Source organism: Coccomyxa subellipsoidea (assembly GCF_000258705.1).
Source record: "Coccomyxa subellipsoidea C-169, whole genome shotgun sequence".
Classification (NCBI taxonomy): domain Eukaryota; kingdom Viridiplantae; phylum Chlorophyta; class Trebouxiophyceae; family Coccomyxaceae; genus Coccomyxa; species Coccomyxa subellipsoidea.
This window is the reverse complement of record NW_005178038.1, coordinates 951984-974956: the sequence shown is the minus strand read 5'-3', so window position 1 is coordinate 974956 and position 22973 is coordinate 951984. Positions and strand designations below refer to the sequence as shown.

The 22973-nt window shown below is 57.3% G+C and overlaps 3 protein-coding genes across 3 annotated transcripts; 2 read left to right on the top strand and 1 right to left on the bottom strand.

The window, feature by feature from the left end:
- Positions 1-7926: 7926 nt before the first annotated feature.
- COCSUDRAFT_65418 (hypothetical protein) lies at positions 7927-10708 on the bottom strand (the record flags this gene model as incomplete). Its single annotated transcript, XM_005649047.1, has 7 exons — positions 7927-8042; positions 8431-8590; positions 9056-9187; positions 9500-9576; positions 9851-9989; positions 10227-10475; positions 10703-10708. Coding segments are annotated over 7 exons (879 nt in total), but the record flags the coding sequence as incomplete, so codon positions are not given.
- A 3073-nt stretch (positions 10709-13781) lies between these two features.
- COCSUDRAFT_83652 (hypothetical protein) lies at positions 13782-21474 on the top strand (the record flags this gene model as incomplete). Its single annotated transcript, XM_005649447.1, has 14 exons — positions 13782-13811; positions 14463-14666; positions 14869-16396; positions 16795-16922; positions 17162-17239; positions 17415-17550; positions 17824-17887; positions 18148-18433; positions 18742-18912; positions 19267-19435; positions 19760-19977; positions 20313-20498; positions 20756-21073; positions 21295-21474. 14 exons carry the CDS (start codon positions 13782-13784, stop codon positions 21472-21474), a joined length of 3696 nt encoding a protein of 1231 aa, XP_005649504.1.
- Positions 21475-22103: 629 nt separating this feature from the next.
- COCSUDRAFT_32750 (hypothetical protein) lies at positions 22104-22862 on the top strand. The gene has a single exon (XM_005649046.1). The coding sequence runs from the start codon at positions 22127-22129 to the stop codon at positions 22625-22627; it is 501 nt and encodes a 166-aa protein (XP_005649103.1). The 5' UTR covers positions 22104-22126; the 3' UTR covers positions 22628-22862.
- The last annotated feature ends 111 nt before the right edge of the window (positions 22863-22973 follow it).

The following is a 22973-nucleotide window of genomic DNA, read 5'->3' as shown; positions in this document are numbered from 1 at the left end:
AAATCACTTGCACTACGCAAAACTGCACGCATCAAATACCTGCCCTGTGCTCACCAATTGCCGCAAGGGCTATGAAATTAGACTCACTACCTTGGACACTCCTCTACCTAATTTTATGTACATATCACCGTCTCAGGATGTCTACCCTAACATTAAGGCCACCTGCTGAACGTGCCGCTGGCTTTCATGTAATGTACGTCACTCATTGTGTAACACAAGTCATTATGTACCTGTTTGCCTCACTGCGAATGATAGAGCGATAGGTATCCCCTCCCCTGCAGGCTGTACTGCTGCTGATATCAGCGACAGGCGCTGCTCACTCCTCTCCTTGCACGCACCTCATGTTGTGCAAACAAGTCACTTGTTTTAGCACTCCCCGCATCTATGTGTCTGCTTTCAGCTGAGTGTTTGCATTTGGTTGCAAGACTGTACACACCCACATAGTGCCCGGTCAGCCACTGTGTGGTCTGGTCTCAGTGCTGTGCTGCCAGCTCATCGTACTTTGCGCGCAGCTCTGCCAGCTGAGCCCTCAGGCTATCCATCTCATCCCCCTGTCAAACAGCACGCTCCCTTAAGTGTCAATTTACTTACAGCTCACCTTACTGGCCCATTGCATGGTGTCCAGCGCCCAACTCAGCAAACGGCAAAATCAGCCACTGGATGAAGGCACATGCAGATGGCTCCAGGTGGTGATGGACTGGCCTGAGTTTAATGGGATTGGCATGCCATTGGTGGGCGATGCCAAGACATGGAAGGCTGCTATGCACCCGGCCCTGTGGGTGGAATAAGAACGCAACAATCATTTGAATTAGCAGCCACGGGGGGCGCACCCCCCGGGAAGTGAGGGCCTCGGCGGATGCGCGGTTCATGCGCCGAGCTGCAAAGCTGAGACAGCTGGACTGCTCTTATTGTGTTCGCAGGTTCCCAGGCTATGCAGGACTCAGATATACTTTTTCTACATCGACCGGGGGGAACTGGGGGGACTGCAGGGAGCGGGGGGCGCACCCCCCGGGGAGTGGGGGGTTCGGCGGAGGCGCGGCGCATGCGGTTGAGCTCGTCCTCGCGCTGCGCCAGGGACCGTCTCAGGCTGGCTGCCTCGGCAGCGCTGACGTGGCCGCTGCGCTTCATGTCGGCCTTCAGCTTGGACAGCTCAGCGACCGCGCGCTTGCGCGTGTCCAGATCAACCTTCAGCTTCCCGATCTCAGACCTGCAAATTTCACGGGGTGGTGTTCAGACTTCTTGATCTCAGAAGTCACGTTTGGTGCAAGGAACAAGAATGAGAGAGGCCCACCTTTGATATAGAGGATCTCAACTGGGCCATGCAATCAGCACAAGATCAAAACACAAGGGATCACAATGGGGTGTATCTCATTGGGCAAGTCTGCATGGGCCATTTCCTTAGATGTGCGGAGCAATCAGTTGAGACAGTTGCAGAGCAACACTTGGTGTATATTGCGCAAACAAGAGAGTGCCGGACACACCTGGAGGTTTCCCAGTGCTCGCGCAGCTTCTTTTCGGCATCCATGCGCGCGTCAGCGAGCTTGGTGCGGGTGTCCGCCAGGTCAGCCTCCGCGGCCGCCAGCCTGGCGGCCAGCGAGGACTGCAGCGCAGCAGCTTCCTCCGCCGCCGCAGCCGCCGCCGCCACCTTCTGCGCAGCTTCCTCCGCGACCGCTGCGCGCTCGGCCTCGGCCACCTGCCTGCCCGACCGCTCCTCCTCCAAGCTCCGTGCCTGAACACGATTTCAAACGTGGATTTCAATTGTGAACATCAAACAATCATGAAGGTCTAGCGCGCACTGGCAAATTCTGTGTGCAGCTGACCAGCAAACACCCTCTAGCCTGCCTATCGTGACACTGGGGTTGCATAGAGCGAGGGTCAGTAATTTGCCGCATGATCTGCACCATGCACCTTTCTACTTGCTAGAATGACACTGCATCCTTTCCTTCACAAGTAATCCAAATTGAAGCCAGTTAATTTGGCAATTATTTCTTGATCTACCCCCAAACCATGCAGGAGCGGTCGGCAAGGCCTGACAGATGGGTCACACATGCTCCCCTGCTCCAGCAGTCTGGTATTTACCAGTCGCTGACAGGATCACAGAAGGGCGCTGTCATTTTACAAGTGTGACTCACTAGGCCGGACGCCAGGTCATCGCGCTCTTTGATGTCGGCCCTGTGGCTGGCCAGCTCGTGCAGCAGAGCCGCCACCTCAGCCTGCTTCTTCTCAATCAGCGCCCGGCTCTCCTTCTGCATATCCTCCAGGCTCTCCACCTGCACCACAAATCCTTCGTGTCAGCGCCGGCATCCGTGCTATCTGAGCATCTGCCCCAAAGGCTCCAAACTCTAGCCTTTAAAGCATACCCTCGCTGCTGGTGCATGTCCAAAGCACCCGAAGGTCTGCAGAAAATTGCACATATGCCCTCAGAGGACTCAAGCCTCGAGTGATTTCCATAAGATAGGTCATTTGGGTTTTTGCATGTTGCATGCAAGTCACAATTGGTCGATTGCGGCCGGTCCCACCTTCCTTGCCTTCTCCTGAGATTATAGAACACAAGCCGGCAGCACAGCATGAGGCACCTGATCGAGGACATTGGCAACTTTAGGAATATTAGATCAAGGCACCTGGTCGCGCATGGCGGCAAGTTTGCGGTCCTGCTCGGCGATCGCGCGCGCTTTGTCGGCCAGCTCCGTGGAGAGCGCGGAGTTCTGCGCTGCCGCTGCTCCGGCCGCGTCCGCCAACACGTCCAGCTCTGTCAGCGCCGCCCGCTTCGCCGCCAGCTGCGCCTGCAGCACGCGCACCTGCGCCCGCGCGCGAGTTTCAATTTAAATTCGGATCCATGCATGTTGGCTGTAACTGAGCTTGAATGCACCCCAACATGCCTCAGAGTTACCACGGTAATGGATAGCAGCCTGGCCTGTGCATGTATTTTTGCAGGATTGCTGATTGCATCTCAAAGCCACGAGCTGGAAGTGATATAAATCTGCTGCAACCTCAAGGAAGTGGACACTTTCAATAAGCAGAGGTCGGGAACAGCAGGGACTGGTGCTGTAACAATCCTGCAACACAGATTGGATCACAACATCTTGAGAGAGGGGACGAGCACCTGCTCTGCGTTGGTCCTGTCCTTCTGCAGCAGCTCCTGCTCCCACTTTGCCTGCAGCGCACGCATCTCCCCCAGGTTGCGCTCCGCCCTATCCGCGCGCAGCGTCTCCTCCGCCGCCGCCTGTTCAAAATTTGAATGTCGAATTCAATATCAACAGCAGCCCTGTCAGAATGTGCGTGCAACTCCAAATTATGTAACCCATTGAGCGTCAAGTGATTCCCTGCACTGCAATCCTCATAACCTCATAAAACTCAAGTAGGCTCCCACTAGATTGACCAACTGCGTTCTCAGCCAGAAAACCAAAGAATGGCAGCTGGGATATTTTTCAAGAACCCTCCAATTATGCGGATTGCAACAAGGAACGCAGAAGACAGCCCAGGAAGGGGTGATACCTTCTGAATCGCTTCTTTCTGGGCGGCAGCTTCTGCGCAGTGCTGCTGCAGCTTTGTGTCAGCCTCCGCCGCCAGCTGCTCGGCAGCTGCCAGCGCCGCGCACTTGGCCGCCAGGTCAGCCTGCAGCCCGTCGCGCTCCGCTGTCAGCGCATGCAGCGCATCCCTCGCCGCTGACAGCTCAGCCTCACTTGCACTGTGCGCTTCGCATCGCTCCTGCAGAGCCGACTCCTGCGCAAGAACAACGTGAAGCTTTGGAAATTTTCAAGTTGCCATGAACACTTTTGCATTAAGTCACCATAAGAATGGCAAATGAAAGCCATCGTTCAGCATGCTCCCATTGACGCCATTTGCAGGCATGAGTCACTCTGGTCTTCCTCACACAACTGTGTGGCTTCGGCAGTGCACACGGCGCGGCTATTGACCCAGGTTCCAAGAGAAAACTAGATCAGCAGGGCATACCTGCTGTGCATGAATTTGCTGCAGGGTTATGATGGCGGTGTCCCGGGCAGCCACGGTGGCGGTGAGATCCGCGGCGGCCGTCTCGGCCGCTTCGGCGCGCGCCGTTTGGTCGGCCAGCTGCCCGGTGCGCTCGTCGGCCTCCGCCTGCAGAGGGGAGATGTTGTTTGATATACCAACCATCAACTGATGTGACAAGTAGCCATGAAAAGATAAATCCTCACATGCAGCTTGTGATTCACTAATTTCTCATTGATGTGTCATGCACATTCTGGTGCATGGGCATGCATGGCTCGTGATCACAGAGCAATCCCATGTTCCCCAGATCTCTCCCATTCCGGCACAAAGAGGGCCGCTGCATTGGCTCAGATGTCCTAAGCAGTTACTAAAAAATTGACTGCTCCTACCTGCAGGTAGCCCATGCACTTTTCCATCTCCGCCAGCTCGCGCACTCTCTCCGCCAGCTGCCCTGCCAGCTCACCCTCCCGCTGTGCCGCATCTGCACAGACGGCCAATTTTTCACCATGATCACTTGTGGTAACGGTCGACCATGGAGCCCTCTCTGAGCTCCCCTTGCTTGTCCTATTGGATTATTGTGCAGGGACCCTCAGGCTCTTACCACCTGCTGTGTCTAAGCCCATTCACGAGCTAACATTTCTGGATTGCATATTTTGTACATACACTGTCTCGTCTGCGGCTTGCCAAAAGGAATCTGCGAAGGCTGGGGGGTGCAATTCTTGGACGGCTGCACTGGCCCTCCTCCGACTGGCCTGTTTGGCTGTGCAAACAACCAGCTAAGGCAAAATTAGTCACAAATGCTTTGAATGATGACAAAAGTCTGGACAACCACCTTCGGCGGCCTGGGCGGCTGCGGCGGCTGCCTCCTCGGCGGCGGCCTTGTCGGCGGCGTGTGCGGTTTGCGCGGCCTCGGTGGCCTCCGCAGCCGATTCCAGCTTGGCCTCCCACTCTGCCAGCACCTGCTGACGCTCCTCCTGCAGCTGCGCGCACATGCCAGCAGGCTTCAGTCAGCGCCCTTTTATCAACTTATAATGCCTGCACCCCTTAAGTGTCAGTTTGACTTGCGACGTGTGAAGGCACCCAAGAAATTGCAGTAATTAAACAAAAATATCCCTTTTTCCACCACAAGTGCTTGTATCTGTAATTGCTTCAGGAGGAAGCCGGTGCCTAGCATATTGCTGCTCTGGAACTGAAAGACAGATTCTTAGGGTCCTCCAAAGTGGGCAATCTCTCTAGCTATATGAGAAAAGAAAAATAAAAGTTCAAGACCCACCTGTTGGATGGCGTTCTCCTTGTCTTCTTTCAGCGCCTGGTGCTGGGCCGCCATCTGAGATTTCACCTCTTCAATCTGCCAGAAAACAAGCCAATCAGCAACTCCACTGCCTCTGAATCCTCCTCCACTCTTTACAAGGCATGACATTGGGAAGTTAGAGACAGCCCAGTAGCCCAATGAGCCTCTGGTGGCTCGCAACAGGTGTCTAAATACACACAGATTCACGGGTGATTATAATTAGAAGCAAGCATGCATCCCGCTTAATGCTGGCCCGCAGAAATGGGCTCACCTGAGCTTGGAGCTCCTCAATCTGAGCCTTCCTTGCCGCTATGTCTGCCTGCAGAGCCTCCTGCTCTCCAGCAGCCACTGCTGATGCCTCCTTCAGGGACGCAATCTCGACCTCTGCCCGCTGCAGCCCTTCTGTCTTCTGCTGCAGGTGGTCTGCCTGCAAGAAACATTGACGACCACAGCTGAGACGACAGTAGGTGATGAAGCCCTGTCAATCACACCCATGTCAAGGGGTTAAAGTGGTTCTGGCAAGCAGGCTGAGGCCCTAGAAATGATTGGCACCTGCTGTGCCAGGGTGGAGTCTCTCTGCTGAAGCTCGGCGTTCAGGGCTGAAGCAGCTTCCTGCAGCTCCTGCACCTGCCGCTCAGCTTCCTCCACCCGCGCGGTAGCTTCCGCGCGCGCCTTCACCGCAGCTTCCACCTGCACGCCCCACACAGACCTCATGTCAGCGCTCACAAACATGTGCCAACATTGCATACATATACTGTAAGTATCGCAGTGAGAATCACACTTTGCGGGGCAGAAAGGATGCCGCATTGCGTGGCCCAGTGCAGCACGGTGCTACTGTGCAGTTGCATGCAAGGGGAGGCCTCGCCTGGCCTTTGAGGCTGGTAACTTGCTCGTTTGTCCGCGCCAGCTCAGCAGTGAGATTTTCCACCTGGGCCTCCAAGTCAGTCAGGCTGCTCTGCAGGGCGTCCACCTCTTTTGTCTTTGCCTCCAGCGCTGTCAGTGCCTCGTCCGCCAGTGCTGCACATGAACACTCTCACGTGAGACTCCCGTCACCGCTCAGCATTGAATTTGCACTCTGACGCCTTGCGCTGCACAAGACAGCTGGAATATGAAGAAGGGAAGATACTCTGTGTCAGAGCAGTGCATGACACACAGAGAGGTTAGCAATTTGAAAGGCAGACAACGCAAAGTTAAGGTTTGCTATATAGAGTACCCCGGACATATAGATAGGTCTGGGGGGTTTGGAGGGAGTGGCGCACTGTCAACTTCTGCCAGGCGCTGCTGGTTGGCCGTGGCAGCTGCCAGCTGGCTGCTCAGCAGATCCACCTCAGCATCCTTGGCCGCCCTCTCCTCCTCTGCAGCCCTCACCGCCTCCAGCGCCCTGCACCAAAGCATCTAATAATCCTTAGCTGTAAGCACTCCGCTCCACTCTTTTTGTGGCTGTTCAGACAATGGGACAAGGCCACTGAAGAGACTGAACAGTAGGAAATGAGCCACTCACCGGCAGCATTGCAGTATGCCAGTGGGTTTCATTCCCCCTCTTATTTCACTTTCTTGGTGCTGGTGGTCTGGGAGGCAGTGTAGATGACTTCAAATTCAATTTTGAAAAAGAAGGGCACACCTGGCGATGTCGGCGTGCAGGGTCTCATTGTTCTGCTTGAGTTCGCGGTCGCCAGCGTCCAAGCGATCATTGAAGGTGTCTGACAGCACGGCATTCTCCGTCTGCAGCCGCTCAGCAGCTTCCACCGCCTCTGACGCACGCTCAGCCGCCGCAGCGGCCTCGGCCTACCGTCATCACATGCTGATGTCAGCACGGCGCACACACGACCCCATCATGTTCACCGTCAGGACAATTGGCTTGCCACTGGCACTGCCAGAGGCTTTCAAGCACTCTGCAGGTCTTCAAGGCATCTGCTTTTTGCCTCCCAGGTCTGAATCCACCAAGGCGGAGAGGTGTGCTTGGCTGCATGCCGCAGCCGGGTGTGGGCAGTAAAGAATACAAGTGTTGCATTACTGATCTTCCCTTGTCTGGCAGGGGTGAGTCGGGGGGGGGGGTACAGTACCTGGGCGGCATGCAGGGCGTCGCCGAGCTCCTCGGCCCGTTTACGGGTGGCGCTGAGGTCCCGCTCGGCTTCGGCGCGCGCCGCCTCGGCCGCCGCCTCGACGACGGCCAGCCGGGCGCGCGCCGCGTCCCGAGCCTCCATCGCCGCTGCCAGGGCACCGCTCTTCTCGCGGGCAGCACCCTTCAGCGCCGCGCGCGCCTGCTCAGGCAATGTAACACTGTTCAACCCCTGCGCTTGGTACCTCTGTCAGGTGTGTCATTCAAGGGTGACTTCAACAGCGTGTTGGGACCATGGGACTTCCTCCGGCTGCTGCCGCCAGAGTGAATGCCGTTGTGCCCAAGAAAGCTGTCCAGCGGGGCCGGATCTGAATGCGCCGATGCACCGGCCCTGTGTTGTGCCTCCCTTTGGGAGATGGCTTTTAAAGAGTTGCGCTTGCTCCCCATGCACCTAGCCACCCGCCTGAAAATGTGTCTTCCATTCACTTCATTCACGTAGATGGCCATGCTGGCGCACCTCGTCCACGGCGGCGACGAGGTCGGCCTGGCGGCGGGTGGCGGCGGCCAGCGCGGCAGCCGCGGCGTCGGCTTCGTCGGCCGCGGCCGCGCGTTCCATTTCGACGACGGCACGCTCCTCTCTCAGCGAAAAGAGCTCGTCCTCCAGGCCCTGCATCTCCTGCCGCATGCCCTCCAGCAACCGCCGCAGGCCCGCCATCTCCGACGCTGCACGCACGAGAGGAGTTTCTCGATGCCATTGAACCGTTGAGGAGAATAAGTCACCCAAAGAAGAGTGCACGACATCAAGGCCTTGGACTACTGATAGCCCAGTTGTTCCATAGAGAGTGATAATTATGGCTACCTGAAATACAAAAGGCAAGCAATGGGTCCTCCGCAGAGGAGACATGGCCCACCGTGTTACGTGTCAGAGCTACAGTAAGTGTCACGTCAACCTTGCAACCCAGAATGCCATCATGCACTGTTGCTAATTTCATGTCACCAGTCCCATACAAGATTCCACATGTGGGCAGTTTGCAGTGTGCAGGAGAGCATGACGGCAGAATCTGTCACAAAGATATGATTGGAGATATGGCATAGCCAGATACGCGCGCACCGGCCTCGGGCGACAGAGTGCAGTCCTCGGAGATTGCAGAGGAGGCGGAGGAAGCTTCATGCAGCTGGTGGCGCGCCTCCATCAGAGCGCGTGCCTGGCCCCTCTCACGCACGCGCAGCCGCTCTATCTGCCGCTCCGCTGATGCGAGCGCCGCCTCCACCTGACACCACCATAACATCAGCGTAATATCATTAGTCCGCCCGATTCAGAGGCGCACCCGTGGAAGTGGGCTCAATTGTGTTGTGGCCTGCCCAAATATCAATCAAATTGCAAAAGGGCGCCGGGAAGCTCAAAACAGCACCAAAATCACAGACAGATGAATTTTTGAGAAAGAACCTACATGCTAATTGTATGCTACCATGACATCATGAGCTGTCAAATGCCACAGAGCACGCGTCATGCAATGGCCCATGATTCAATTTCCAGGGGTTTGCTATGCCCATGAGCACTTGCCTGCGCAATCTCTCAATTTCCGGGAGGGGAATACAGAGATTTGAAAAAGAAACCTTGCAGCGTGCGTTGCCACTGCACTGTTCAACATACTCTTGCACCACAACACGAGTTTGTCTCGCCTTGTCCCCCAGTTGAACCCATATCGAAGGAGTTTAAAAAGGGGGAAGCATGCCTGCTGGTGCATGGCAGCAGTGGTGTGTGTGCGCTGCGCCGGGTTTTGGAAGTCCAGTCGACGCAGTGCGCCGTCCTTGGCCTTCCATGAACGGCGTCCAGCCGCCGCCTCTGATTCCTCTGGCGCGGAAGCCTGCACGTCACAGAAACACATTTGAGCAGCAGGTTTTTATCGTTTTGTATTCGATAAATACATTGTTTGATATACGTGTTACTTGCAAGATAAGTCGTTGATCAATTGACAGAAAATGATACAGATTACAATAGGCAAGTTTTTCTGCATGGGAAGCTGCGGCTGACCGCTCATGATCACCATGCCAAATGCTGACTGGGCTGGTGGCTGAACTGCTTCAACTTACCTCGAGGGCAATTCGCGGAGCTGGGCATGTGTTACAGGTTGAGACTTCAGTGCAAGCAAGTGCGCAGCCGGTGTGAAACACCTCACCTGAGTCTGGAGGGTGCGCCGGTAGAGCTCTGCAGCGCGCGCAGCTTCGTTAACGGGGGCAGCCAGCGATGTCACATCTGCATCAGGCATCTCACCTGCTTAAATTAGTTGTTGCTCTCCCTGCTACATTTAAATCACAAAGTACCGAGTTGACAAGAATTAAAAGCTCAGAACATGACAGGAGCAATATGACAGACGCATAAATCTTGCTCGCCCCACCACCGCCTGACAAAGTACCCGGAGCACCAAATTTGCATGGAATGAAAGAGCTCAAGACATGGCAGTAGTATTTATGGCACAGGTATGGAATATGGTGATTGTGGGCTGTGGAGAAGGAGAGTGAAGACGCACCGTCGAGCTCGGTTATGGCGTCAATGGTGAGGGGCACTTGGGAGTCGATGCTGTGCTGGCGGCCTCCCAAGCTGGTGGCGCGCGCACTGTCCAGGGACTGCATCACAGATGCTCCCGGCTCTTGTGGAGATGGCAGATCCTGGCAGGCCACAAGGGTTGTAATTTGTAGTCAACCGCCCACTTGCTCAAGCACGGTTGACATGTTCATTCCTGAGTACTGGAAGTGCAATTTTGCAATGCATGCATGCGCCGATCTGCTGGTGCCATCTGTGGTTTCTTACATGATCTAGATACAGCTGCATGGGAGGGACCATCTTAACGAAGGGTGCAGCTACGGTGTATAGGGAAAGGAGGGCATAGTGGGCTTGTTGCTTGCCTGCAAGTTGAGCGGGGGTGCAAAGCTGGGGATCAGGTCTGAGCTCTTAGTCTCAAGCAGTGGGGATCCATCGCGCTGTTTCTCAAAGTCTCCCAGGATGGTCATGGAAGGGGCTGGGGACAAGGATGGCCAGTTGGGCTGCGTGGAGGTGTCATCTTTGACTGAAGAGGAGCTCCTGGAGGACTTCTTGCTGGCCTTCACCGACTTGCCCTTCTTGCTGCCAAACAAGTTCATCATGGCTGGTCCGCCCTGCAAAACCGTTTACCATCAGGTTTCGTGCCTGAGGGATTGTTCTGCGCGCACACAGATCAACAAGTCCTGGACATGTGCCCTTTTGTTGTCGAGAATGTGTGCAAGCTGTGTGGTGAACTGCCCCTTTGGGCCATGGCCGTGGCCCATGTTGTTGCTGCTGTACCCCGTCAGCGAAATCCAATATTCATAACCATATTTCAAAGCCATTTTGGGGACTTTAGCACTGCCATTTCTTGTAGCAAGCATACTTCACTGGAAACTAGTACATTCCAAGATCTTGTTTCCGGCTCTCCCCCATAATGCTTCCGGCTTCACTACCTTTGCGCTATATTGAGACATACAGAATTTATTCTTCAATATGGGCTCTCTGTTTGTGCTTAGGCTTACCTGGAGGCTGTTTCGGTGTTCTAGCCAAGGTCAACAGGTGGCACCCGACCTTGCGGATAAGACCGTCCAGGCAGCTTGACTGCTCCGCAGTACCACCAGCCTTTGTTAATACCCAAAAGACTATTAAGAGTCTGTACGTCAGGCGAACAGGACACGAAAACTGACAAGTGGTACGAAACTGAAAAAGACAGACACGCCGTTCTCGGCTGCGAGGTCACTATCCCTTTGTGCCAAGTCTGATCAACAAGCGTCTCATGAGACCACAGAAGAATTCCATATCTTTTAATACGGCTGTTAAACCTGTCCAAGGCTCCTCCTTTCTCCTGCTGGACTGTTCCAATGACTATCCCAGGTGACTGATCTAGAATCAGCCAGCTCATTGTCTGTGGGAATACAATTCCATTTAGACCACAGTTTCGACCTGTGCGTAGCATGTTGGAACGCTGCAAGTAGTCACAAGAGAGATGAGGCCTCTCGAGCTCTTCGAGAACATTTGTACCTCTTGATCAGAGGTGATGCTTCGATCCCGCGATGCTTCTCAACATTTTTCATTGCAATTCGATGTCTGACTAAAGTACCTTAGCATTGATATCAAGTATTTCCATTTCTTATCGGACCTCCATTTGGCGTTGCATGCGCGAGGAGACTTTCCAGCATATACCACCAGAACATGCCACTTCTGAAACAAATGATCTGGGGCTAATGCACATATATCAATCTTGCGGACGTTGTGAAAAATGCAAATTTACAATTTGCACGGTATATATCGTATTTCACCGAGGTGTGCAGGCTTGCCTACTGCGATGGATGGGCGTGGCAGCAGCGGCCGCGCTGAGCCCAGCAAACCGGGCTCCCATGCCAATACCACCGAAAGCGGCACTACAAAGCCGACAACAGGCGGCCTGTCGCGCACAGAGCTCGCCAAGGCCCGCCTGGAGGAGAAGAGGCAGCGCCTGGCCCAGCAGAGGGCGCGCATGGCAACTGGCAAGGCGCAGGCAACAACAGGTCCGCCCTCGGTGCTGCTCAGATCCACCAGCGGCGCCTCGAGGGCAGGATCCGACGTGTCCTCTGTGACATCCCCTGCCGCTCAGGCGCCGGGGCGCGGGGATGGCCCTACAGCATCACTGCAGCCGACCAGGAGCAATGTCTCCACAATGCCCAGGCCGGCCTCGGGCGCGCTGTCAGAAGCTCTGCGCAGCCCAAGAAGCAGGAGTGCCGCGATAGACGTGCCGACATCACCTGCGCGAGGCCTGCACACTACGCGCCTGGCCCCAGAGCAGCAACACCACCAGGAAATACCTCCGCAGCTGCCGCGCCCCACTGTGCGTACCAGGCCAGGAGCGGCTGTCACCCCTCGCACAGCCGATGCCACGCTTGGGGTGCCGCCTGCATGGACCAGGCCGGACAGACAGGACGAGGGCGGCAGGATGCAGGAGCTGGCGAGTGGAGGTTTCACGGGCGCTGGACGGGCAGAGGCGCCCAGGCCTGCTGCGCTTGAAAGGGCGGCATCGCAAACGTCCACGCCGCGAAGGAAAGTGGAGTACAGTCCCCGCGGCCAGCTCCCTGCGGCTAACTCCTTCGCGCCGCGGCCCGCACCGGCGGCAGAGCAGCTTGCATCGGCAGCAGCTTCTGGCAGGCCGGCAGGCGCCGAGAAGCTGAGAACTGCAGAGCCAGAATCCGTCACTGCTTCCACATCAGAGTCGCTCTCTGCTCGTGCAGACGCTGGCTTGGGGGGGTCTGGATCCAGGGCAGACAGCGGGCAGGCTGGTGCAGGCGGCAGCAGGCCTCAGGCAGATGTTGTGGGCTTTGGCAGCCTCACAGTGGCTTTAGAGCCCCGCGCATACCCGCAGCAGGAGCAGCCGCTGCCACAGGAGCCTCCCAAAAACAGCTTGCAGCCGCCGGCGCTTCGCAGGGCTCCTCATGCGCCGATCCCCGCGACAGCTGCGCCGGCTGGGGATGCCAAGGAAGACAAGTCCTCCACTCAGGCAGCTTCCATACCGCCAGCACTCGCAGCGCAATTGCCAGAGCAGCAGCTGCTAGAGCCACCCAGCAGAGCTACTGAGACAGTCACAGCTCCCCCGCCCAATGCAGTTGTGGCTGAGCTGCAGCAGCCGCAGCCGCAGCCCTTCCCAGAAATAGAGCCCAATGCAGACCCCCAACCTGCGCAGAGAGCGTTTGCAGCATTGGCCGCACAGCAGAGTGCAGCGCCGCCGTGGTTTGGCGGAGAAGGCGGTCAGGAGGTCGGCGGTGTGCAGGCACTCTTCCCTGAGTCCGCTGGGGAAGAGGAAGACTCCTTCTGGCTGGAGCAGGGGGAGCCAAGTCAGGCTGCGATTGTGGATGTATCTCAGGAGCACGCTGCCCACAGCCTGGCTGCCCAAGCTGCCCAGCTGGGCAGGAGCCCACTCGCAGATGCTCCGGCACCCCCTCCAGCCACAGAGGAGCATGAGCCGACAGCGCCTACTTCAGCAGCGGAGCAGAGCGTCCAGGTGCAAGTTGAGGAGCCTCCTAGTGCACCAGCGGTGCCCGTCGAAGCTGAACAGAGTACGGGTCAGGAGGGCACTCTGCATGGCAGGAATGAGCCGCCTGCTGCAGCCGAGCCGTTGTCAATGGGCATCCCCTTTGCTGGTGGAGGTGCATCGGAGGATCTCTTCAGTGGCGGGGGAGATCTGTTTGGAGGTGCTGTCGGGGAAGAGGCCTCCTTCTTTGAGGAGCTTGATTCAGCAGCAGGTATGCCAGAAATCCTGTAGATGCACATTACTTTTGTCATATACCCTTGTAAGTGGCCCACAGGTAAAGGGGCTGGGTCTTCTCTTGCTGCTGTGCTCTTTTCTGTTGCCTCTCTTTACTGGCAAGCTTTATCCTGCATACAAGTGGCCCACTACGTTGTACAGGAGGTGCCAGCAGTGTTTTACAAGCATGGCTTGTGACATGGGTATGCCAGCTGAGGTATTCGCTGAAGACAGTTGAGGGCTGTGCTGTGTCGCAGGAGATGCTTCGGGGGCTTTTGCAAACGGAACTACGGCCACATTCGAGGAGCCAATGCCAGCCCCCTTTGCTTCGACCTCCGAGCAGAGCCACTTCACACAGCCAAGCGTGGCAGACGACTTTCAATGGCAAGAGCAGTCCCAGGCAGGTCCTTCCTTTGGGCAGGGAGCCTTGCATGAAGCTGGAACTTCTGGACAGGAAGCTGCGGGCTGGTATGATCAGGGCACTGCCAGCGATTTGCACGGTGGCCAGGAGCCACCTCCTACAGACCATTGGGCTGAGAGCGCCAGCCAGCAGCCACAAGCACAGCAAGCGTGGGACTCAACATGGCAAGCACCCCAGGTTGGACCCCTCCCAACTCCCAAGTGATTAATCATGCCACCCTGAAGCACATGCGTTTTTAGAGATTCAGTGTTGTGCCGGTCAGCTTGCAGCATGCACGCACGCCAAGCTTAGGAAGCCCGCCAGCTGGACGTGCGCACCAGATTGAAGCCATTGATGAAAGCGAGGCCCTTGGCCCAGTCAAAGTTGCAGTAAAATACATCATGGATTTTTACAAAAGCAAAGGAAAGAGAGTTGCTGAGAGCAGGATGGTGTGCCTCTGCTGTGCAGGAGAGCCACTCTCAGCTGCCATCATTCGGCCAGCCGTCAGCAGCCGCCGATGCATACGCCAATGGCGGCCAGAACTATTTCACAGCAGGCTGGCAGGCGGTGCAGCCGAAGAGGCCCCAGACAGCGGCGCCAAAACTGGCAGTCCCAGAGCTGCGGGGCCCTAGTAGCGCAGCTCAGACACAGCCAGCCTTTGTGAACAACCAGGTGAAGACACATACTTATGCAGTATCTGTGTCTCTCTTAATGCAAGCCCCTCGGTGTCTTGCCAATCAGAATGCATTTCTCAGGCTCGTGAAGACCTCGAGCCCCTGCAGACAGGCCAAGAGAGTCGTCTCCCAAGAATGGGAGTTCTGCATATTTTGCTTAAAATCTTGTAACGCTCAAAGCATGGCTTGATTTGCCTCAGGCTGGGCCGCCACCGCCGTCCTTCGGGCAGCAGCAGCCGTCAAGCGCGCATACCTACTTTGCGCAGCCGCCGAGGGCCGGTGCGGCCAGCTTCCTCCCGGCCGCGCCGCCGGCGTTCGGCCGGCAGCAGCCAGCACCAGCTCCCCTCGCCAGCAGCCAATGGCCTGTGTACAATCAGCAGCAGCAGCAATTCCCTCCGCAGCCGCCGTCCTTCCCGCCTTCACACGCGCCGGAGGCCGTTGCAAGCGCGCAGCAGTGGCAGGCTCCTCAGGCGCTGCAGTGGGGCCAGGGCACCCAGGAGGCCGCTCAATATTACCCAGAAGCCAGCGCATCCCAGTGGCCGCAGAGCTCCAGCGCTGGCTACGCTGCTTGGGGAGAGGCTGCCAGTCAGGAGGCCGGCTCGTACTACCCAGATCCCGCCGAGCCTCTGGATGCGACTGGAACAGAGCAGCAGGCCTTCAATGGAGCTGCCGAGCAGGCTGCACAGCCCCAGCAAGGCTGGCAAGCTGACCCCTTGCAGACAGCTGGGCCCGGCTGGGGAGATCAGAGCAGCGCCGCGGGGGGTCCGGTAGAAGCTGTGGCGTCTGCCGGCGCGAGCGGCTACGGCGCGCCGCCGCCGACCGGACCGGCTCCGGGCCTGGAGGTCTCCGATACGGACTTCTGGGACATGCAGGACAGCGGAGACAGCACCCAGAAACCGCCTGCCCTCGCAGAAACTGGGGGCACTCAGTCGGTCGGCCCGGTAGAGCAGACAGAGCAACCCCAGGGCACCACCGACCCAAGTGAGCCTGCGCCGGTATCCTCAGGCCCTCAGCAAGGCATCGATGAGACAGAAGCAGCAGAGGTGGCGGCAGAAAAGGCACTTCCTGAGTCGGCAGCTGACGAGAGCCGTCCTCCTTTGGAGACCCAGCAGCAGCAGCCATCGTGGGGTGGATCTGAGGGAGTTGGAGACCCTGCTCAGGTGTCTGCACGGGAGCAGATATTCCCAGCCGCACACACCGACCATGGAGTCAGCGATGCAGGCGAGTGGCCCGGGCCCAATCACGAGCAACAGCCTGTGGAGCTGGGGAGCTATCAGCAGGCGGACTGGAATGCAACCCAGTGGCGGCAGCAGCAGGCGCACGCACCGGCATATGGGCAGCCACAGCCGTCATTCCAGCCTCAGTGGCACCAGCAGCTGCAGGCGAGTGGGGCAGGCTACTCGCAGCCCCATGACCCCTCCTATGAATACTACTCTCAGCAGCAGCCGCACCACGATGTTGTGCACGAGAGCGCGGGGCCTGCCGTGCCGGGGGTTACTAACCGGGTTAGTAACATACCGTTCACGCCATCCCCGCGCACGCCCAGCTTCCACCAGCCGCCGGCGGCCGTGTGGGGCAGCCAGATCAGGCACCAGTCCGCGGCGGATTCGGGGTTAGTACCGGGGACGGCTGCGGAGGGAACGCGCGTCGCCCACGGCCGGCCCCCCTGCGCAGTCATCGCCTGGGGCTTCGGCGGCCGATGCGCTGTCATGCGGCCCAGGATGCAAGGTACCTTCGCCCACCTAAAGTCTTGACTTATGCAGCACATGTACTGGCATTCACGACATAAGCCTATGTGACTACCGTACAACGTGTCTTCAGATGGGTCCTTCATAATGTCTAGCGCCTCTCTACTCATTACAATTGCCGAGCTCTCACATCCCTCCTGCTTTTGCTCTTTCGGCAGCGCAGAGACAAAGATGATGTATAGTTTCTGAGCAAATGATGCCTTGCCTCGGCAAAAGATGCAGAATGACAGTCAGGATGACTCACTTATGAAAACAGGCGTGCTTCTTAGCAATGCATATCTACTGTAATGGCACGCACAATTAAATCGTACCCGAGCTGTCTATAAATAATGTGTCTGCCTTGCATGGCGCTCACAAGGGGCCATCTCACTGCTGCAGGCAGCGTGTTTTCGGCGGGTCCAGTCAGCCTGGATATGCGGTGGCAGCCGGGGCAGTTGCATCCCATGCGCGTTGCCACTCTGACAGCAGACCTTGCGCAGCTGCAGCCACAGGCACAGTGGACGCAGGTCCGCCCGCACCTCCCCTGTATCACGAGACCTCATGCAGTCATTTTGCAGAAGCCTGCAGATTCTGTAGGACACTGATAATCAGTCCTTGCAGGGCAGTCTAAGAGGGGTCTGCTGGCATGGTTATATTCTGACACACATTCCCATGCAGTCCTTTAGCAAAACGCTCTGCACTTTGTGATGTGCAGATTGTCAGCCCTGCGCGGCCAGAGTCATGAAGCTGTAGTGGTCTGGTGCAGGCTGGCGTGAAGGATGACTCGCAGGAGCTGCTGGAGCAATTCCCAGGGCCCCTCACGCCCTCACTGCCTCGCGATAAGGTCCGCGCACCTTTCACCCATATCTCATGAAAGTAGACCCAGACCTGCAATGGCATCAGTGCCCAGAAGAGTCATCGATAGTGAGGGCACTCTCTAATGCAGGAAAAGCACGGATGGCAAGGAAGGCCGAGGTGTGTGTGGTGCATGGCAGGTGCTGGCATTCATTGCTGGGCAGGCGGCGAGGGGAGATGAGGCGGACAGGGCCTCTGTGACTGCTGCCATGTGGCATGTGTTGCGCCTGCTTGCAGTCAATGGTGGCAGCCTGCGCTCACAGACCAAGGGCGGCAAGACGAAGGACCAGCTCACTCCTGGTGAGGGGCACCCCTTGCACCTGACATTCCTGCAGGAAGTAGAAAACCACATCTTGCCAAAGCTTCTGTAGTTTTTTGCACATGTGTGGGTTAGTTGATCACCGAGTGCAGATGTGTGGACCACAGAGGCGGCGAATGACAGGGGTGTATGATGGGGTGCAGAGGCACAGCTGGCCAAGGTGCTTGTGCCAGAAGCTGGCAGCACTGCAGCGGGTGTTGGCTGGGGCAATGGGGTCCCATCTACGCGCTCGCCCTTGCCTGGGGGGAATGTAGACCCTGCTGCAGCGGCTTCCATGCAGGCTCTGCTGATGAGCGGACAGAAGGCAGAAGCCCTCAAGTGCGCTCCCCTAATATTTGCTGTTGGGCATGCGGACCACGCTGGATTGTCAAGGGCGTGCTGATCACGCAAGAGGGACTGTACAGTCATTAAGTGCCTTAAGTGTTTTGCAACATTAAGAATTCGAAAGACAAGATAGGGTAGGAATAAAGTAAATCATGTTGGAGTGCAACCTTTGAGATAGAACAAACACCAAAGGGCTGCTCTGCAATCTGGCGTGTTTCGAAGGGGGTACTCAAAAGAAGTGGTGCCTGTTGCAGGGTGGCTGTTGAGGGGCAGCTATGGGGTCCAGCGCTGCTGCTGGCGCGCACATGCGGCGACCGAGCGTTTTCCGACACGGCGACGGCGATGGCGGCTGCGGTTGCCGCCCCGGGAATGCCGCTGTACTGCGCGTTTCACATGCTGGCCGGCCGCCCTGACGCCGTGTTGCCGGCCCCGGGCGCCGCGATCGCGCCGGCGGGCCCGGCCGGGCAGGCGGGCGGCAAATCCGGGCCACCCTCGGGCAGCTTCGGCCTCAAGGCCCTCCTTGCGGGGGCCCCTCCCAAGGTATCTTCAATACCTCTGGACTTTTGCATCCTTTTGTTTGTAACCTGGCATCAAGACAAGCCTGCCTCGGTATTGGGGAAATCGGCAAGACATTGGCTAGACCGGCTGGTAGAAACTCCGTTACAGTCGCATGGCCTGAATGCTTTTTTGCGGATCTGTCATTAGGTATTTGCCCCAGCAGGAAGCGACCAGTCCTATTCCCCAAGAACACATTGCGTTGCCGCATGTATGGAACCTCTGATGGCTCATTTTAACATCCTTTCGAATTGCGTGGCTTGAGAGAGTATCTGCGGTGGTGATGCGTGCAGCAGCAGGAGGCGGCTCCTGTCGAGGAGGAGGCGGGGCCAAGCGCGGCTGAGGTGGCAATGCTGACAGAGTGGCGGGAGAACCTGGCCATCCTAGCTGCCAACATGGCGACCCCTGCTGATGAGGCCCTCATTGCGCGTCTCGGGGACCGCCTGTGGCAGCACAAGGGGCAGGTGCGCAGACCACCCTCCTGCAAACCGACCCTCTCGCTAGCATCCTCTGTTTGCAATTAGCGTATTCCACATCATCAGCACCTCATTGAGGGCGCAATCTTGTGCTTCATGCATGTCTGCTTTGTCAGACTTCCTGGAAACCTCAAACCGCTCAGAGCACACGCGCGGATGGCACTAGTGTGTCTGGCCCAACTTGTGATGCTCTACAGGAGATTAGGTGGCTCATGCATAATCTTGTGAGCAGGAACACGCGGCGCAGCTGTGCTGTGTGTCTGTGTGCAGTTGCCAAGCTTAGCATTGATCTTACTAGTTCCAGAGTTGATCTGTGCCGATCGCGCTGATGCTGGCATGCAGGAGGATGCGGCGCAGCTGTGCTACTTGGTGGCGGGGCTCATGCCGCAGCCGTATGACCCGGCCGCGCGGCTGTGCCTGCTGGGAGCAGATCACCGGGCGGCGCCGCGATCGCTCGCTTCTATTCCTGCGCTGCAGCGCACCGAAGTCCTTGAGTGGGCCAAACTCCCCGGTGAGTATTCCCTCTCTCCACTGTAATCACCGAGTCAACCTTTCAGCATGCCTCAGTACAACATCGAGGGTTGGGGTCACATCAGATTTCTTATCTTCTCCACAAAATCGGCCCACACCCGATGTCAATCAAGAAACACGCGGTTCGCTCGTTTCCCTGTGCAATCCCTGCGTGTGCTCCTCTGGAAGCCCCCAACATGTATGTCAAATTGCCGTCTGGTTTATCACTGCTGCAGCGTCGTTTTCGACGCTTTTCATGCCGTTTCTCAGCTATTACAATCCTATCAATCGAGAGCATGGGAATAACATCGGTTTTTCTGGACAGGGGCTGCCCAGCCGGGGGCGCTGACGCTGCCCATGCTGCCCTACAAAGTGGTCTACGCGGCGCGGCTGGCCGAGGCTGGCCTCATAGCGCCCGCTGTGCACTATGTAGGCCTCGTGCAGGCAGCACTCGCCTCTTTTGGCGCCAAGGTGCCCCCTGGTCTGCTGGTCTGCCGCGCCATGGTGGCCGAGCTGGAGGAACGCCTCCGAACGCATGCCTCGGTGTGTTCCTGTTTGGGCACTATTTCCCTCAAATCTCATCACCCTGACAATTGTGGGACCCATTTGCTTCAAAATATTGATCTTGGCATACTTTGTCACGGTTGTTGTGGTTGCCCTATGGCTGATTTCTTTGAAAAACGATCAATAGGAATTGTGAAAAAGAACGGTTTCAAGAAGCCATTGGGCTACTGCTATCCCACTGACAGCTCCTGATATACAGCAGCCGCTGCAAGCATTAGGATGCTTTCTGGTTGCGTTGTAGCCGTTCAAACCCAACACGAGAAGTTTCCAGGTTCACAAATTGTTGATCCTCATGCTGTGTGGCCTGTGCACAGATGTTCAACCTGTCGGTGAAGCATTCGCAGAGCAGCTCATTCATCAGCGGCCTGGGGCGCTTCCTGGACCGGGGCATCAACAAGCTCATCAGCGGGGGGGAGGTCCCCCCATCTGGACCCCCCTCCACCGGATCAGAGGTGGATCCCTTTGGCCTCCGTCGCCGCAATGACTCTGGCTCTCCACAGGTTTGTCAGGATTCCCCACCTCCTCATCATCCTGACCTCAAAACCACACTTCCCTGATTTGGTCCTTTTGAAGGCGTCACTACTTGTTCATGTTTCTGGTATGAGCATGCTCTGGCACTTTTCATCCGAAGGCTGTCAAAGAAAACACAAAATTGAAAGCTAGCTTGGTCCCTCCTGTGTGACAAAATAGCGCGAGACCGTGCCCAGTAACAAGCGCGTCACAGATGCCCTTTGATGAAAGCACATGCGCTGTGCAGCACCGGCGATCCGGCAGCGCACATGCGCACACCTCCTCAGACAGCTTCACCGGCGCGCACGGCCAGCCACACACCGGCATCACCCCGAGCCCGGCCGCGCATGCAGCGGCCAGGTCTAGCAGCCCGGGCCCCCAGCCGCCGCAGCCATCGGGCAGCGCATTTGCGAATGCCGGCCCGCCGGATCTGGCGGCTGCGGCAGCCGAGCGGCGGGGTGCGCCCGGCAATGCGCCCAGCAGCGCTCTTAGCAGCACGTCGTCCCTGCGCAGCATGCTGGGCAACCTGGGTGGCCTGCTAGGCGCTGCAGCTCCTGCCAGCAGCGTAAGCACCATTTGAACTCATCAGAACCTCATTGACGCGCTCACTCTATGCTCTTGCAGTTCTCTCTAACCATATGTCCTTGACTCAAAGACCTGGTCTTGCTTGCGATGTTGGCATCTTTGGAAACTCACCTGTTGAGCAGTTGCTGGCATAAAAGGTGCTTTTCTCCAAGCTTGCAGATTCAAATTCACAATTGTGAGAGGTGCTCGATGCTGGTGCAGAAGGAGGCGAGGTTGGGTGAGGAGAACAAGTTCTTCTACGACAAGGAGCGTGGCATGTGGCGGGAGCAGGGCGCGGAGATCCCCGCCGCGGCCGCGCCGCTGCCGCCTCCACCTGCAATCCGCCGCGCACCCGACAGCGCCCCATCTGCAGGTGCTCCTCTCTTCGCAAGACCCCACTGATCGTTGTGCCACCTAATTTCAAGGGAGTTTCATGCCGGGAATGTCAAGGTCATTGTGTTCAAGAGAGGTGTTGAATAATGTCAATTTGTGCTCTATGTGCAGGGTCGGCGCCGCCGACCGGCCCGAGCGGATCGGGGCCGCAGCCGGCTTCCCGCCGCACCGGGGCCGGGGCCAGATACGTCAACACCATGAACACTAGCAGGCACGGCGCTTGCCCTCTCGACCTTTGTGATTAATAAATGCTGTGCGAGAAGGCCTGGCGTCATCTCAATCAGACTGTGCTCTCCGCCAACCCTTACCCACAGTGTCTTGGTGGTTTCCAGCAAACATATAGCAGCTGAGTGCTGCAGCAATTTAGGTGTGGTGTATTCTGCGTCACAGGCCGTCAACCGCCAGCCATGCATCGCTGCCGCCTCTGGTGCCCACGCCTGCGGCCAAGGCGGCAAAGCCATCCTTCTTCGTGCCCACCGCCGCCCGCGACTCCGCTGCGGCCCAGGCTCCGTCCTTCCAGCAGCCGGTCAGCTCCGAGTTTGCAGCTGACGGCCCGTCGCCGGCCCGCATCGAAGCACAGCAGCAGCAGTCCCCCGACAGCCGCCTTGAGTACTCAAATCCACCCCCGACAGCTAACAGCGACTACCAGGGAAACACTGAAATGGCAGGGAATGGCGGCGGCTGGCCGGGAGGGTCCAAGCAGGGCATGGGGGGCCGCGTGGGCAGCTTTTCGCAGTACCTGTCACCCCCGGTCAGCAACGGGACCTCCCAGGGTCCCCCCAGTCCCCCACAGCCCGCCACCGCCTCGCGCCTGGCCCCCCCGGCATTGCAACCGGCTTCGGCGGGATCAGCCGCGAACGGAGGGAGCCAGCTTGGGGACATGGGTAGGTTTGTGTACTCTCAAAGCACGGAGACAGGGCAGGTCGCGGGCGGTGATTACTACACGTCCTACTCAGCAGTGCTTGGCGGGGAGGCCACACAGCAGCCGGGAGTGGACTACCAAGCAATGCATGGAGTGTCCGGATGGGGGACTGCGCAAGCACAGGGTCAGATGGACTGGGGAGGCCAGCAGCATGAAGCGCCAGGTCAAAATGCAGGGGGATGGCCAGGGGCCGCGCAGATGGCGCCTGCTCCTGATGACATGACAGAGCTTGAGCTCTGATCAGATGTGAGGATTTTTGGAGGATTTTTGCATAGAAGCCCCACAGGAGATGCCATGAGAGACTTTCATGATCATGCATGATACAGAGTGCTTTGAGGAATATTCCTTTTTGTGCTTGTGTGTAGTGGCAATTAGCAGTAGCTCTAGTAGCTGTTCTATAGTAATCTGCGTGGCGAACACAGGATCCTTGCTTTGACTGATGCTGTCTTGCAGTGTATTTGTACCGAAACATTGGAAAAGGAAAAAGAATCCTTGGAATGGGAAATGAGAATATTCCCTGACTTCAAAAATTTTGAACGAGTTGGCGCCACCTCCCTCGCTCCCTCGCTCGACAGATCATATCGCG

Bases quoted from the DNA above. Each gene is read 5' to 3' on its own strand.
- COCSUDRAFT_32750 (XM_005649046.1), top strand. From the start codon at position 22,127: ATGGCAGGGAATGGCGGCGGCTGGCCGGGAGGGTCCAAGCAGGGCATG.